The sequence below is a fragment of the Pan troglodytes genome, chromosome 18 (assembly GCF_028858775.2).
Source record: "Pan troglodytes isolate AG18354 chromosome 18, NHGRI_mPanTro3-v2.0_pri, whole genome shotgun sequence".
NCBI lineage: Eukaryota > Metazoa > Chordata > Mammalia > Primates > Hominidae > Pan > Pan troglodytes.
The window spans coordinates 86257182-86274456 of NC_072416.2; the positions used below are offsets into that span (position 1 = coordinate 86257182).

Sequence of the window (17275 nt, forward strand, 5' to 3'; positions counted from 1 at the left end):
CTGGTGGCTGCCCTGGCAAGTGCTGCCTGGGGGGGTGTGTGGGGCCTTGGCCAGCCTCGCAGCCGGAGGGATGGGCACTGGGACCTGGGGCTGCCAAGGACGAGGGCCCCAGTGTTCCCCTTCCCATTGGGCCGAATCCTGGGAGGGCTGCACCCTGAGTCTCCCGGGGCTGCCACTCAGCCTCACATCGTCCCAGTCATGACCCTGGACTGACGTGGTCTTGCACGGCTGGTGTCCCCAGCTGCCAGGCAGAAGCAAACACTAATCCTTCTGGGAGGAAGATAATGCTAAATTATGTCTGTGAGCAATTTTGCAAATACGGTATCCAGCACACAGAAACAATCAGGCAAAGGAGAGAAAACAATGTAAATAAAAACCTATGGAAATAACAGAGAATAGAAACAGCCCCACAGCGATGAACTGGACACTTAAAAAGTACCAAACTGGCCGGGCGCGGTGGCTCACGCCTGTCATCCCAGCACTTTGGGAGGCTGAGGCGGGCGGATCACGAGGTCAGGAGATCAAGACCATCCTGGCTAACACGGGGAAACCCCATCTCTACTAAAAATACAAAAAAATTAGCCGGGTGTGGTGGCAGGTGCCTGTAGTCCCAGCTACTCGGGAGGCTGAGGCAGGAGAATGGCGTGAACCCGGGAGGCAGAGGTTGCAGTGAGCCAAGATGGCGCCACCGTACTCCAGCCTGGGCGACAGAGGGAGACTCCATCTCAAAAAAAAAAAAAAAAAAAAAGTACCAAACAGTAGCTCTACCACTAGAAAACAGAATTATCAAAATTAAGAATTCAGTATGTAGGTATAATAGCAGATGAGACACATCTGAGGAGGGAGGAGGTGAACTGGAAAACAGGAAGGAAGAGATCCCAAATGATGTGTGTGGCAGCAGACACCGAAGGAGGAAAGGACTCCATTCCTTCACAAGCTCTTCCAGGAAGCAGAAAGAGGTGGACATCCCCCAACTCATGTTTTGAGGCTAGCATTTCTTTGGCATCAAAATCTGAAGACATCAGCAGAGAGAAAAAAATTACAGCCCAATCTTATGCTTACACATTCACATTCTTTTTTTTTTTTTTTTTTTTTTTTTTTTTTTTTTTTTGAGACGGAGTCTTGCTCTGTTGCCCAAGCTGGAGTGCAGTGGTGCAATCTCAGCTTACTGCAACCTCTGCTTCCCAGGCTCAAGCGATTCTCCTGCCTCAGCCTCCTACTCAGATAAATTCTAAGCAAAATTTTAGCAAACCAAATCTAGCAGTGAACAATCTCATTTGGTAACTAAGTGTGGCTGGATTCAATCAGGTGTCATATCTTGTATTCTGTACCCTTGTTAAGCTCTCTAATTAATCATAACAGTTTCCAACAATATAACAATCTCAGTCCTTTAGATTTTCAACATGACACGTGTTTGGGCTGTGACTGCAGCTTGGCTTGACCTTAGAATATCACTCAATGTGACTCAACACACTGACAGATTAAAGCAGGAGAAATTCATGTGATCCTCACGGCCAAGGCAGACACAGCTTTTGAGAAAATTCAGCATCCAAGAAAAATGCTTAAAAAAACAAAAAAAGGGCCAGGCATGGTGGCTCACGCCTGTCATCCCAGCACTTTGGAAGTCAGGAGTTCAAGACCAGGCTGGCCAACACGGTGAAACCCCGTCTCTACTAAAGATATAAAAAAACAGCCTTGCGTGGTGGCGGGCACCTGTAATTCCAGCTACTGGGGAGGCTGAGGCAGGAGAATCGCTTGAACCCGGGAGGTAGAGGTTGTGGTGAGCTGAGATCGCGCCATTGCACTCCAGCCTGGGTGACAGGGCAAGACTGTCTCTCTTTTTTTTTTTTTTTTTTTTTTTGAGATGGAGTCTCGCTCTTTCGGCCAGGCTGGACTGCACTGGCACTATCTCGGCTCACTGCAACCTCTACCTCCCAGGTTCAAGTGATTCTCCTGCCTCAGCCTCCCCAGTAGCTGGAATTACAGGCGCCCACCACCACGCAAGGCTGTTTTTTTGTATTTTTAGTAGAGACGGGGTTTCACCGTGTTAGCCAAGATGATCTTGATCTCTTGACCTCGTGATCTGCCCACCTTGGCCTCCCAAAGTGCTGGGATTACAGGCGTGAGCCACTGTGCCCGGCCAACTCTTAAAAAATAAAAAAAAAGCATTCTAGAAAATAAAAGGAATTCCCTTGACTTGATCAAGAGTTTCCACAGAAGCCTTGCAGCCACAGCGCGCGTCCTCATGGTCAGGAGCAGGACTGGGTGCCATTCTCACAGCTTCTGTCCAGCTGTGTGGAGGTCTCGGGAGCAGAGAAAGAAAACAAGCCAGAGGTACACTGTGGAAACGAAGAGACAAAACAAAACCCACTATTCGCAGGTGATGTCACTGTGTTCTGGAAAACTCCAAACAATTTCCAAAGATAACCTAAAATATTTCCCAGGGATAAATATCGGAAATATTAAGAGATGTCAGCACGTTTTTGAGGATCAAAGTCAGTATACAAGGTGTCATTGCGTTTCTGTCATCAGCAGTCATGCGAAAAGGAAACTTTAAAAAGCCACCGTTCAAAAAGCTTTAAGATACAGAAATGTCAAGAAATAACTCCAATTAAAGATGCAAAAGATGTTTATGGGAAAAAAATCATAAAACTTTCCTGAAAGAGGTTAAAGAAGACCTAAATTAAGGGAGCCCCGTCCCGCATCCGTGGATTGCAGAGCACATTGTGCTGACCCCTGTTCTGCCGTCTCCCCTGTGGCTGGCTGCCCTGGCCCCTTCTTCAGCCGGGCCAGGAGCCCAGACCCGCGCTCCCCTCTGCGTGGACACAGCCTCAACCCCTTCGCACCTCCGAGGACTCACCTCGTAGGACTCACCTAGACAAAGCCCCAAGCTGAGATACGTGAACCTTCGCCTGCCCTGTACCTGAGAGCGGGAGAAGCAGCGCACTCCTGGTTGCATTTTTGCTGTGAAACCACAGGCTTCCAGGCAGCCTCTTCATACCACCCTGCAGCCCCACTTCCCTTCCCTTTGCCTTGAACCTGTACACCGCCTCCCCACCTCCACTCCACTACGGGGGATGCCTCCCTGTTCATCAGCCAAAGCAATCAAAAGAAACCCCACAGGCACCCCAGCCACACCCACTCACCCACCCGCCCCGCGCTCGCCTCCCTTTGGTCCCCCACATGGGTGGGTGCCCGCCTGGCTCCCCCAGCAGCCGGGCCCCACCCGCCCCACGCTCGCCTCCCTCTGCTCCCCGACATGGGCGGGTGCCCGCCTGGTTCCCCCAGCAGCCGGGCCCCACCCACCCCCTGCTCGCCTCCCTCTGCTTCCCCACATGGGCGAGTGCCCGCCTGGTTCCCCCAGCAGCCGGGCCCCACCCACCCCCTGCTCGCCTCCCTCTGCTCCCCCACATGGGCGGGTGCCCGCCTGGCTCCCCCAGCAGCCAGGCCCCACCCACCCCACACTCACCTGCCTCTGCTCCCCCACATAGGCGGGTGCCTGCCTGGCTCCCCCAGCAGCCGGGCTGCGGGAAGATGGGCGAGAGTCAGCTCTCTGAGTGCTTGGCGGCAGGCGGTCAGCTCAGCTGGTGGGAACAGCAGGACGGTGTGGACGTCAGCCTGGCACCGGGCAGGGGTGCCCCTCAGCAGAATGGCATGGGGGCTGTGGCAAGCTCCCCTCCATCTCTGGTCCCTGGAGTCAGACTAGACCTTCGCCGCATCCGGCTCGAAGGCTCGGATGGATGAGGGATTGCCCGGCCCATCTTCCCCGGGGGGTTGGATCTGAGACCATCAGGATCCAGCAGCCGTGAGTGTGATGGATGAACCGAGGCCAGTCACCTAGTGGGGAAACGACATCTCACATTTAAAGAACACCAGGCGTTTCTACACAGCGGGGGAAGGAAATCTGTCCTGATTTTAAACTTTGGCACAGCCGTGAAACCGAGGGTAGTGAACTCTGTGTGAGGAGAGGACTCTTTTCTGTAAGTGGCCCTCCAAGAGCCGAAGTCCCGGTCCCGAGAGATGCGTGTCATGTGTGTGGCCTTGTGACAGAGCCGCTGGGGTTCTCTGTCCACTTCTGGGTCGTCCCCGTGTTGCTGGGTGGGCTCCCTGTGCCCCCACCCCAGGCCCTGCAGGCTGGCTTCGCAGTGGACTCGGCTGTGGGAGTTCCCGGCAGGGCGGGTGCTCCTTCCCCGCTTCCCCTACACCCCTGTGACTACAGCCCCATCCCTGGCATCAGCATCCTTGGGATCTTTGCCCCTCAAGCCCGTAACCTTGCTGGTCTCTGGGGCTGTACAGAAACCTGTTTCCTGCAGGGACATACATTTAACGTCCATGAAAGCCTCAGACCCCCTGAGCACACCTGCCTAGCCGTGTTGTGGACGAACAAGGGCTGACGAAATGCCTGTGGAGGCTGATTTCACCGGAGTCAGGGGAAGTCACTCTAAGCAAAGAGCAGGGGCAGGGATGAAAATAACAGAACAGTGACCCAGGTAGCAACCGTGTGCCGGGGAGGCTGGGCCAAGCATTTATAGAAACTGCCCAAAGAACAGCGCAGGGCGGGCGTTTCGGCCCATTTTACAGACCAGGAAAACGGGCGGAGAGGCTGAGTGGCTGCCCGAGGCCACACGCAGCTCTCCCGCCCTGTTCGCTTATGCACATTCTTGGCCATGCAGTGAAGGGAGTTCCCAGCAGTGTCCCCCGCCCACTCGCATCCTATTGCCCAGCTGAGCCCCTCCCTTGGCTCTCCCGCCCATGGGCCTGATGGCTGCAGCTGGGATCCACCGGACACTGCAGTCCCCCAGGCTTCAGGTCTTTGCCTCCTTAGTCACCTGTGAAGCACCTCCTATGTGCCAGCTCTGCCCGTCCAGGGAGAAGCAGCACAGCCCAGCCACCCGAGGCCTCCTGTGCGCTTCCCCGTCTGAGGTCCGTGATCAGAACTGCGGGCTTCTCCCCAGAGGTCGGGGCAGCGACAGGACAGCCTCAGCCTCTTTAGACGCTGCCTTCAGGGAGCAGTGAAAGAGGGAGGGAGAGACAGAGAGCACCCAGGCGGGTCTCCTGGCCACGCCAGGCAGGTGGGCGGGATTTATGTGCCAGGTACTGTGCTGGCTATCACCGGGGCCTGGTGGTCTCTTGGAGTCACAAGCAGCCGCCTGAGATGAGGTTTATCATTTTGAGCTAGAATAGAACTGAAGCTCATTCCCGAGGGGCTGGCCGGGCCGGCTCTCCCTGCCCGCCGGCATCTCCACTGCCTCGCTGTCCTGAAGCTCTTATGAAGGTTCACATTACTAGGATGCCAATGTGGGTTCTTCTCTGGGCTGTGGCCCGAAGGCACCCCAACCTCAGGCATGTCACCGCCTGGGCCTACTAGAAATGGAGACTGCAGTTCTATGATGGGAAAATCTCTACACCATCGGTCATTTGGGCTATAGAAGAAAAAGAAATTATTTTCAGCTGCAGCTTCGTTTTTGGAATCTTGGCAAAAAAGTTAACAGTGGAGGGGGAAGGAGGCTGGGCACCCTGCCACGAGGCTGGTTCTTGTGGTCCTGGGCACCATCTGGTCACTTTAAAGAAGTAGGTGTCCCCGATGGGACAAGCGTGCCTTGTCAGGGTGCACCGTCGGCCGCCTGCTCACGGTTGGGACACACATGAGGGCTATGAGGACCCGGGGGTGGTGGCCAAGTGACTCCACAGTGGCCCAGTTGCGGTCTCTTCACTTGCTGGACGGTGGCTCAGCCTGACAGGTTTCACAGGTATCCACGGGTCTGAGTCCAGAGCTGCCCCACACAGATGGCCCCTCCCCAGGTCCTGCGTCAGCCAGCGAGAGGTTCCTGCCTAGACCTCAGGTGACCCCAGCTCCGGTCACTTCTGCCCAAAGGCAAATGAGCTTTTCCTAAAGTCCAAACCCAGTGGTCCCCACAAATCTGAGCAAAGCTGGAAACCCTTGTTCGTTCTGTGGTGCACAGGGCGGGCAACTCTGCGGCTGAAATTGCTGTTTTCAGCTACTGTCAGCTGAGCCTTGCCTGGAGCCTCAAACCGCATTGAGGGCTTTCTGTGCTTTGCCTCCCAGAATCCTGGCTGTGGCCTCATGAAACAGGTGCTGTTAAAATTAGCTGCATTGGAAACAGCCGAGTCAGGCAACGAAGGCACAGAGAGGTTAGACAACTTGTGGAAAATCACGCAGCACCGGCGCCTCCACATTCACACTCCGCCCCTCCGTGTCCTGCAATCCTGACCAGCCCCACGTTCCCCAGGACAAGCCGCCAGCATCCCGGAAGGGGTTAATCCCTCTCTGGTGGCTCAGCTCCTGCCACTCTCCCGAGTGCTTTTGCACATGGTCTGGTCTCAATGTGCCCAAGACGGCCCTGTGCTGGGGAGGAAAGCGCTTACATAATCCTCCCCGAGTGTTTTCTCTCTCAGGCGGCGTGCACACCCCACTTGGGTTGCAACACAGGCAAGCAGATGCCAGGAAATTCTGAGGCTGCTGCTGAGCCTGGGCTGGGTGAGGCTCAGACCCGAGACCCCCTCACCTGTGTGGGCCCTTGGCTTCCTCTGTGCCCCTCCTGAGCGGGGTCCCTGGCACAGACTCTTGTTCAGACCGTGCAAGGTAGGTGCGTGGTCAGGAGCCCACGGCTCAGGACAGAAGCCATTTGGGGAACCAGCGGGACCTCCAGCGGCTTGGAGGAGGCTGAGTGGGAAGCACGTTCCTACCCAGGCTGAGCACTTCACACAGGGGGCTGGGCCAGAGGGAGAGCTGCCTGCCCCGGAGACCCCTACCTGCCTTCCTGTGCTGGCACAGCCATGCCCAGCCTCCGCTGGACACCTTGGACTGAGGTTTCCTTGTGGTGGCCCCTCCCCAGAGTGTCTCCCGGGGGCACAGGCCCTGGCGGCATGCACGTCACCCGGGGGGCTTTTAACAGAGACCAGCAACCCTCCCACAGAGGACTGGGGAGCCGGCCCGTGGCTGGCGTGGGGGAGGCAGGCACTACCCAGCCATGCCGGGTGGACAGGCATTTTCCACAGCTTGGGAAACGGAGCCGGGCCAGGAAGGTTGGAGCTCAGCTCTTGGGTGAGAGCCGCGGAGCCCTGGCTGAGCCTCACCTGCGCTCGGAGCCCATTTCCTTTTCTGTCAAATTCACGATGGGATCTGGCCCTTGACTCCACCCCAGCAGCACCAAAGACACCGCCCTGCGCTCATTACATTTCCTCCCAGCCCGCGGGGTGTCGGGCGGGAGGTGGGGGTGAGGGTGGGCGCAGGCACTGCCTGGCAGGGGAGTGAAAGGAAGGGCAGCGCCCACCCAGGCCTGGGCCCCTCCCCAGCGCGTCTCCTCCCCCACCTGCTGCCGCAGAGGGTGGACACCCGGCAGGCCCTGGCGAGGGGCGGCAGGGCGGGTTGTGTGCCTGGGGCTGGGGGATGAGTGTTGGGGTCTGCCAGCGCTGACAGTGGGGTGAGGACCATGTCCCCTGGATTCCCTCCACCCCCGGGCCCTCTTGCCTGGCGGGGACAGCCAGGAGAGAGACTGAGCATTCTCTGTGTCCTGAGGCTCTTCTTGAAACGGTCCCCAGGATCCTGTGAGCAGGAGCCGCGCAAGGCCTGGATCAGCCTTGATCTCGTCTCGAACTCCCTGACTTCTTGCACAGGAAGGTGCTGGGCGCCGAGTCCTCACTGCGGGTGAAGGACCCAGAGGAGAGGAGTGAGCCGAGGCTGCCTGCCCATGGCCAGGGGGTCTGAGTTGGGGCACGTTTCCCATTTGGTGGCCTCAGACCCTGCTGGCTGCCAACCCTTGGAATAAGCAACAAGGCGCCTTGGACCCAAGAGCCTGGTGGCCATGAGCCCATCTGAATGCCCGGAGCTCGCCTTGGACCCAACGGCCTGGTGGCCACGAGCCCATCTGAATGCCCGGAGCTGGGGAGCTGGGACCAGGTGGTGGGAACTGTGCTTGCCTCCCGGCCAGGCCGCCTGTCATGGGAAATGGGCCACCGGAGCCCCTGCCCAGCAGTTGGCTGTCCCCCAGGGCTGCTCCGGCCAAGCTTCTCCAGAGGTCACGCCCTCCACCACATCCTCCCACCCCACTGGGGCCAGCCCTGCTGGAGGAGGGGGTGCCCCCACAGAGTCTGCCCCCGCCGCTGCCGGCGAGGACCTCCGGGTGTGACCACACAGGGCCCGGGCTCCCATCCAGGCCGAGTGGGCGCAGGGCACGGCTTCTCCGTGGAGTCCCAGGCTCTCCGCCTCCAGGGGCCAGGCGTGCCTGAGTGAGGGCCTCATCCTGGAGGACGGGGAAGGGTGCAGGAGGCGGCTCAGGAATCCTCAGGGCGCCCCAGGCCAGGCTGATCACAGCAGAGCGGCCTTAGCAAAGCTTCCAGCTTCCCCCAGCCTTTGCCGCACGTCTGCAATGGGGACTTTTCAAAGCTGATCTCGGTGCAGTGGGCGTAGCTGATTCCGGGCCCCGGGCTGCCGAGCCAGGAAGGAAAGCCTGCGTCTGCTTTTTGCTGGAGTTTAGCACGAGCGCTGCAGATGGCAATCCTGTACCGCCATGAATAAAGTGGGTTTCATCCCAGTGCTGCTCTCTCCAGCCAGGGCCAGGCTCCTAAAGGGGCTCACAGGGCTCCCAAGTTGGACTCCCTGCCCCAGCCCCTTCCTCTTCCCCGGCTCCCAGCAGAGCGGGGCTGTCATTTCACCAAGCAGCCATGGGGGTGGGGGCCAGAGCCTTGTGGGCTCATGGGCGTGGGGGGAGTGAGGTGGGTCCCTGCCCGTGGGGGAATGTGGGGGCCCAGCGGTGCTGGAACAGGAGTGATTCTGCCCCCAAGCAGGAAACACAAATCAATATCTGAATGTTTGGGGTTGTTGCAACTGGGGAGGGGGCCATACTGGCAATTTGGGGGTGTAAGTCAGAGGGAGGAGGGAGGGAGGGAGAAAGAAGGGAGAGAGGGAGGAGGGAGGGAGGGAGGAGAAGAAGGTGCCCAAGCCCCCATTCCCCAGGAGAAGTAGTGCCCAGGACTATGGTGCCCTTTGCAGGGCTGACCTCCCATCTCCATGGTGTCACTCTCTTTCCTTCTCGGGGACTTGGGGTGACCATGAGCCGTACTATCGAAGTACTTACTGTGGAAGGTGGAAGAGCTGAGGAGGGCGCCCGACAGGATCCCCCAGGACACCCTGGCCCATTAGGCACCATTCGAATGCATGAGATCGCAGACCCTGTGCGGGTGCCCGGGGCATGAGGGGCCTGCCCGTCCTGCAGGGTGCTGCTCAGATGCCTCGACCCTGGGAGGCCCCTCCTGGCCATTCTTGCAGGCCTGCCCCAGCCTGTGCCTTCTGCTGGGGCAGGGCCTCAGGCAGCAGTGGACAGTGGCCAGGAGGGCGCCGCTCAGGTTGGGAGAGGCCCGTGGGGGATCAGCCTCCCCGGATCCCGGGGTGGGGCCGAGTTACACACAGCGATAATGCAGACTCAGGCAGTGCACAGGCAAGGCCGGAGTGCCGAGTGTGGTACAGGAAACGCAGTGTGCGCAGCTGGGCTGCACCGTGGTCCACACAGCCAGGCTCTTTGGTGTGTTTCCTGCACACAAGGACATTCACAAGCCCTCAGCATCGTCAGAATCAGGGAATGGACAGGTCCCTGCAAGGCCCCACTGCAGCCTGACCACTGTCCCCACGAGGTTCTGAGAGCGGAGTCTGATGGTGTCACGCCCTTCCCCAAGCCGCCATCTCTCCTCCATCTCTGTCAGCCTGTGCAGGCTCCTGGCCCCTCCGTGCTGTGGGCACTCGGACTCCTTTGCCTCTGGATTCCTGGTGATGAGATCCTGGGTGGGCGGGGACAGCAGGGGGTGAGGCTGCGCTTCTGCAGGTGTCCCGGCGGCGGGTGTAAAATCTCACCCTGGGCGGTCTCTGGTGACATGAACGCTGACGGTTTAATTGATGCCGTGTCTGCAGCCTCCCCTGCAACGCTGTCCTTTCTCTCTATTATGATTAATCCGTGTTCTGTGGGGCGTCCTTTAAAGCCATGGGGACATCCACGCGCACCAGGCTTCCAGCTGCTTGTCTGAGCCTGAGCCGTGGGGCCGCTTGTGCCCCAGGCCATCTCCTGGCACTGTCAGCTCCCACCACCCCCCCCAACCCTCCCCATCAAGCAGGCTCCTGAGTGCTCGGGCACGGCCTCGTAGCCCTGGAGGGTCGCGATCTCCTACAAGCCTCTCGTGTTTTCCCTGCCCAGGCTGGAGCTGGCCAATTCTCCCAGGAGTCCTGGCCACTTTGAATGGAACACGGTACTGAGAAGCCGAGGTCTGGGTGCTCGGGATGCTCATGCCCATGGAGGCCGGGACGTCAAGGGGCTTCCAACTCCAGCCTCTCATGGGATGGTAGAGCGGCCTGGGCAGGGGCGGAGCTGAGAACAGAATTTCACCCCCGAGGTTCTCGGATTGGAGCTCCAGAGGAGCCGCTGCCCAGGGGCACTTACCGTGTCCTTCATGAAAACAGAAAGTTGAAAACCCCAGATGTCTAACAATGAGCGAATGATTTGGCGAGCTGTGGCTCGGGGTCTGCCACGAATTCTTGGCTCCTGGACTGTGGACTGGGGGTGGAGGACACCAACGGGAACTCTTAGAGGGAAGCTGGAGGAGGTGGGGGAGACAGAGCTTTGGAAAAAGAGCTTCGACTTCGCTCTTGGGTGGAGGAGACAAGGGGAGGGCACGCAGCCAGGGACCACGGGCCGCAATGCTCCCTCCTTCCCCGCGTCCACGGGCGGCAATGCTCCCTCCTTCCAGGGTCCACGGGCGGCGATGCTCCCCCCTTCTCAGGGTCCACGGGCGGCTGGTGCTTTTTCCTTCCCGGCATCCACGGGCAGCAATGCTCCTTCCTTCTCAGGGTCCAAAGGCAGCAACACTCCCTCCTTCCTGGCATCCAGGGCGGTCGGTGCTCCCTGCTTTCCAGGGTTCCAGGGGAAGTCCCACCCCCTGAATCTTGGGAGCTGGGGAAGAGGTGGGACCCTCGAGGACAGGCCGTAGCCCTCATACCCAGCCACCCCCAAGGGAGCGTAGCTGCTCCACACAGCGGAATTCTCTCCGCACAGACAGCGCAGCCCTGACACCTCCAGACACCCCTTCTTGGCGATGCCCTTTTCTAGCTTGATCTTGATGGTTCCTAGAGCCTGGGGGTCAAGTGTTTCCTGGCTCGCTTCCTGTAACATCAACTGGAACTTTTCACTGTGGTCTAAAAATAATCCCAGCACTTTGGGAGGCCAAGGCAGGAGGATCGCTTGAGGTCAGAAGTTTGAGTCCAGCCCGGGCCACGTAGCAAAACCTCACCTCTACTAAAAAAAAAAAAAAAAAAAAAAAATTCAGCTGTGTGTGGTGGCTCACGCCTGGAGTCCTCGGAAAGCTAAGGCAGGAGGATCACTTGAGCCCAGGAAGTGGACACTGCAGTAAGCTATGATAGCAACATTGCACTCCAGCCTGGTGGACAGAGCAGACTCTGTCTCCATCATCATCATCATCTCTCAAGCATCAATAAGACCTTATTCTATAATGATGATGGTCACACAATTCTGAATAGACTAAAGACTAGTGAATTGTGCACTTCACATAGGTGAAATGTATAGTATGTTAATTATATCCAAGAAAGCTGTTTATTTCTAAAGGGATTTATCATTCTAATAACAAAAATAAATGATAATAGTGTGACTCTTTGGCACTTTCATTTTTTTTTTTTTTCTGTTTGCTCCTTTGATCATCCAGCACATGGGTGGGAGAAGGCTGGGTTTCACTATCATCTCTGCCTTGCCAATGGATGAAGCCCAAACCCCAGGTGGGAAGTGCTGGGGTGGAGACTTCAATCCAGGGACTCTGCCCAGGGCCTGTCCCATGTTTTCATGTCAGCTGGCATTTTGTCATCTTAGCCTGATCAGTCCTGTCTAAACTGGTCATTCTTGGGTTGAATCATTGGAATCCCTTTGGCCTTGTCACCGAATCCCCCTCTGGGACAATGCTGAGACAGCTCTGTGGCCTCCAAGATGAACCCACTGACCCATGCCTCCTGGGGTTTATCATCTTCCTACATTGACTCAGGGCTGATGCGTGTGGCCCGTGGAACATGGCAGAGCTGACAGTGTGTAACTTCCATGACTGAGCTGTACAAGGCACCATAGCTTCTGTCTTGGTCTCTCAGGCCATCCACTCCGAGGAGAGCCAGCCCCCATGCTGTGATATTCAAGTGGCCTCATGGCAGGGTCCATTTGGAGAGAACTGAGTTCTGGCCAGCAGTACCACTGGCCAGTGTGTGATGGAGTGACCTAGGAGTGACCTGGGAAGGCCAGCCCCAGTCAGGCCTTCAAATGAGACTGCAACTCCAGCTGATGCAAGACTACAGCTTCAGGAGACTTTCAGGCAAGAATGCTTAGTCAAATCCCTCCAGAAATAGGGGCTCTTCTTCTATCAGCAAGACCATGGCCTGCAGTAATGTGGAAAGTGGCCCAATGAGCTGAATGATCAAGCTAGCAAGCTTTGTAAGGAGGGCACTGAGGGTGGCATATCTTGTACTTTAGTTTATTTATTTATTTATTTTAAATAGTAATACTATAAAATAGAGATGGGGTTTTGCCATGTTGCCCAGGCTGGTCTCAAACTTCTAGGTTCAAGCAATCCACCTGCCTCAGCCTCCCAAAGTGTTGGGATTACAGGCATAAGCCACTACACCTGGCCTCTTGCTACTTTTAAATAAAATAAGAGAGGGAAGAGATAAACTAAAGGAAGGGCTGCTAAATATAAAAGAGATGCTTTCTGTCTGGAAACGATGCTTTTTCTCATTCCCGGCCCCTCAAGGTGGCACACAATGCTGAGAATAGGAAACCCAGGGATGCAGGTCATTTAGGGAACAGGACAGGTGATGGTGGCAAGCCTCCCAGATGGCTCCAGTGACCCCCCAACTCCTGTATTTGTCTGTGTGTGCTCCCCTCCCACACAGCAGGGCTGGTCTGTGTGGTCAGCATAGAGTACGGTGGTGGGCAACATGTGACTTCCCCTTGAGGCTGGATTATAATGGCATGGCAGCCTCCACTTGGCCTGTTGGCTCACTCACTCTAGAAGAAGCTGGCCACCATGCTGTGAGGACATCAGGCAGGCCCTGGAGAGTAACTGGGGCCCTCAGCCAATAGCCAGCACCAGCCCACCCGCCTCGTGAGGGAGCCACCAGCCCCAGTCTAGCCTTCAGGTGATGCACCCCAAGCTGACATAAGACCACAGGAGACCCTGAGGAAAACCACCCTGCTGAGCACTTCCCACTTTCCTGGCTAACAGTCTGTAAGAGATAAAAAGTGATTTTTGCTCTTTAAGCCATTAAGTTTTGGGTGTGTAACAACACAGCAACAGATATAAAATATAGCAGTATATAAAAGACCTGCATAGAATTCCTTTGGAAGTGGGGATGCACCGTGGATTTGGACCAGGGACAGACAATATCATCTGTTTTTCCTCCCTGAAACCCTTCTTAATGATCCTGGAGTCAGGGCACTCCTATCAGAATCAATGACCTGCTTTGGGTTTTGATTCTAACCAGCACTGGCATGTCCCCTCCAACATGCGAGGTATGAGAAGGACTTGCTTTTGGTTACTTAAACATGCCAGGCCATCTGACACCCTCACTAATGACAACCACTTTGCAATCTCACTGATTCTCACTTGGGTGTCCAGTGTTTGACCGGTGACTCTTCTAAAAAGTTGGACATGCCGTTACCCAGGGGTGCACTCTGTGTCTGCCCCATGGAGGAAATGCTTTGTTCAAAATGCCTAATCAGAGTCCTAGCGCCAAACCAGGGTGTCAGCCTTGGCTGAGCCCTGGAGACACCTGGGAGCTCTGAACATGCAGCTGCCCACCCCACCCCACCCCGGGAGCTGCTGGGAGCTGGAGGAGGCAGGAAGGGGCCTCCCCGGGGCCCTCAGAGGGTGCACAGCCCTGGAACAACTGGCTCTCAGACTCGGCCTCCAGCAAGGGAGAGGGTGAATTTCTGTCACATGGAGCCCCCGGTTTGTGGCACTTTGCTGCAGCAGCCCCAGCACACGGATGTAAAGTGGGGCCAGCATCAGCCCCACAGCCCTTTGTTCCTGCTTCATGGCCCCCAGGAGAGACACCCTGAGCTCCCACTCTCCCACACACACTCGAGGCTGAAAACGCAGGATTTTTATGCCCAGACCTGCTGTTTCTTTCAGTTGTAACTTTTATCTTATGAAAACATTTCTGACCTACTCGAAGGTAGAAGGGCAGGACTCACCGCTTCTGCCTCCTCTTTCTGCCCAAGGATAGAAAGAATAAAAGCCAGCCATGTGGTCCCTACAGGAGGACGCCATGTGGTCACTGCTGTCACCAAGAGACTGCACAGGCTCCAGCTGCGCATGGGCGCCCTGAGTATTAACTGGGCTCAGCCATGTCCTCACTTTGATGGTGACACACAGAGGCATCTGCCTGTTAAGCAGGTGGTCCCCCAGGGTCCCCTGAGAGCACAGCCAGGGAACCGGATGCCCACATTTCCTCACTCTCCTCCCATCTTCCCTCCCTCATCTTCCTCCATGCGCTTGAGTGCTTGCTCTGAAATCCAACCTTTAGTGACAATAAAGGAATGAAAAAGAATTCCTTCCACTTAAAGTGGACAGCAAGCCCCTCAGTTCCTCTAGGACCCTCTGTCCTTGGTGTAAGTTTGTAAGAAACTTCCAGGAAACATTGCTTCTATCTTATGTAGACGCTTCTGCACAAATGACAGATGTCCACAGGATGTCCAAAGGATGACAGGGGACTCTCCCTGCTGCCCAAACACATCCTGGCTTTCCTGAGGGTGATGGACCCGCCCAGCTCTCCACTGCCTAGACCCTCCAGCTTTCCTGAGGGTGATGGAGCTGCCCAGCTCCCTGCTGCCCAAAGACCCCCCAGCTTTCCTGAGGGTGATGGAGCTGCCCAGCTCCCCGCTAGATGCTCTGGCTTTCCTGAGGGTGATGGGGCCCTGCCCGAGGACGGCTGCATTTGTGCCAACTTTCGATATTTCATCTGAGCCGCCAGAGGCTCTAGAAATTGGAATCTACCAATGTCGACCAACACTGGGAGCAGCGTCCTGAGCCCCGAGACAACCTGATCACCCAGAGATCTCTCTTCCCCACCCCACCTTCTTCCTGAGCCATGCACAGAGAGGGTAGACGTTGAACAATGATTAGAAGCAACCCCAGGGTCCCTCCATGGGATCGAGACCAGGTGACGATGTGCGCCAGGCGCGTTCTCGGAAATGCTGGAGGAATAGGGCCGTCTGGACACGTTGAGAGGTGGATGGTTCCAGCTCAAACTTCAGGGGGCGCACCGCGGGTCGGGGTGAAAATGGCACTTCTATCTCTAGAGTTCCCCCAGTGGCCAAAAGGTGGACTCAACCCAGATGTCCTTGGGTGGACTGATGCCTGCTTACCCAACATGGGGTCTCTCCCCACCGAGGAGTACGACTCAGACATAGAGGAATGAGGGCCTCACCCATGCTGCGGTGTGGGCCAGCCTGGAGAACGTCATGGAAGCGGAAGGAGCCAGATGTGAGGACCACACATGGCCAGCTGCATCCCTGTGACATGGCAGAGCAGGTGGGTCTGCGGAGATGGGGGCCCATGGGTGGTTGTCCGGGGCTGGAGGGGATGGGCAGTCATTGGGTGGCCTTTGGGGATGATGAAAATGCTTTGGAAGTAAACAGAGGACATAGTACAGCATGCGCTTCATGCCACCTAGAGTGTCATACTTTAAAACGTTAATTTTATGTGCAGTGAGTTTCACCTCAATTTAAAAAACAGGAAGAGAAGTACCAGAGGATGAGAATTGTTTACTCCCTGTGTGCTCTGTGCATGTGAGATGAATGTCACACTCCACACACACTTGCAGACTCCCAGCCGGGTGCCGTTCCTGCCCTTCTGGGGTTGACGACCTGTACAAAGCCCCCAAAAGAATGGGATGGTGTCCCAGCAGCCTGGGGCTTCGAGGGGGGAGGGCGTTGCCCGGGTGGACCCTGCCCCACCCACATGTTCTCGAGGTCAGACCCCTCACTTAGGGGTGGCCGAGGGTGCACCAACTGGCAGACTGGGTCTCTGTGTTCCGACCACAGCGCTGGGGCCCTTTCTAGAAGCTTCCTGGAAGCGAGAGCCAGTTTTTGTGTAGGCGCGGGGAACGCAGGCCGGAGGCCCCGTAAGGACGGGCACATCTCCCTCCCGTTGCCTCACTGGCTGCACCTGCTTCAGGGGAGCAAAGGGGGCTGCTGGGGTGCTCGGGCTGTGGGAGGTGCCCGTCAGAAGGCGAGTGTGAAAACAGCAGTGTGTATGGAAGCAATGGAAGGGGGGTCTGGGGAAAATGAGGGGGCGGTCAGGACGGGCTTCTGAAACAGTTTTTAAATGTCTGTTTTCTGATTATAAAGGCAATGTATGCTCATTGTAGCAAACTGCAAAAATACAGGAAAGTAGAAAGTGGGAAAAGGTGCTGCGAATCTGCCGTCCAGACCTAACCGAGAAGGCATGGCGTGTTGCCGCCCTCAGGGCATGTGCCGATGGCTCCTCCTGGGCCCACGCCTCCTCCTGCGCCCACCCTCACATCTCCCCATCTGGCATGACGCCTCTCAGTAGCTATTTATGGGCTAAATTTTGGCCATGATTAAATTCCTGTGACTCGGCTTCGTTGGAAGCTCATAAGAGCCCAGGACGCCTTAAGTGGATGGAACGGCGACTCGGGGCTCAGGGGAAGGCAGGCAGAATCACTGATGCACCTGCACTCCACCTGGCAGTAGCCTGCCTCAGTGGCAGCAGCTCAGTTTTGGGTGCTGTTTATCTCCTACGAACGAGGAAACCAGGGCTCTGAAAGCACCAAGGCTGGCTAAGGGTCCCCACAGGGAATTGAGGAATGGGCTGGAATTCCCCCCCCAACCAGTGCCCCTTGCTGAGCCTGGAGTGGAGTCTGAGTGTTAAACTCTCCAGGGGAACCCCCACCAAGGGTGACCCCCGCAGAGACCAGAGGGCTGGACATCCCGAATTCCTTGGAGCAGGTGCACCCCTCTGCTGCCTAGGAGGAAAAAAGCCCAGTGGGTTAGGAAACACCCGCTCACCCTTGCAAAGCCGCAGCAGCATCCAGGGTCTTGGCCGCTTGTTCTAGTTTATGGCGAAAGCCAGGTGGAGCCAGGAACAGACTCTGTGCCTCTGAGGCAGCCGGACGCGGCTGTTGACGCAGAAGGTTGATTTTGTCTGGATCTCTCTTGACCAGACAAGGTAGGGTTAAGTGTGTGAAGGGGGA

At 56.7% G+C, this 17275-nt stretch overlaps 1 protein-coding gene and 1 long non-coding RNA gene across 2 annotated transcripts; both read right to left on the reverse strand.

The window, feature by feature from the left end:
- Nucleotides 1-2014: 2014 nt before the first annotated feature.
- Nucleotides 2015-17174, reverse strand: LOC112205901 (uncharacterized). The gene is made up of 3 exons (XR_002940036.2): nucleotides 17091-17174; nucleotides 3470-3837; nucleotides 2015-2339 (listed from the first exon to the last, which is right to left on the reverse strand). It is a non-coding gene; the product is annotated as an uncharacterized LOC112205901 (long non-coding RNA).
- Nucleotides 4492-8177, reverse strand: LOC104002720 (uncharacterized). Its single transcript, XM_016930367.3, has one exon. It carries the CDS (start codon nucleotides 7009-7011, stop codon nucleotides 6343-6345), a length of 669 nt encoding a protein of 222 aa, XP_016785856.1. The 5' UTR covers nucleotides 7012-8177; the 3' UTR covers nucleotides 4492-6342.
- Nucleotides 17175-17275: the final 101 nt, after the last annotated feature.

What these genes read in the sequence shown, in the direction of transcription:
- LOC104002720 (XM_016930367.3), bottom strand. Translation starts at nt 7,011, where the DNA reads ATGCCTGTCCACCCGGCATGGCTGGGTAGTGCCTGCCTCCCCCACGCC.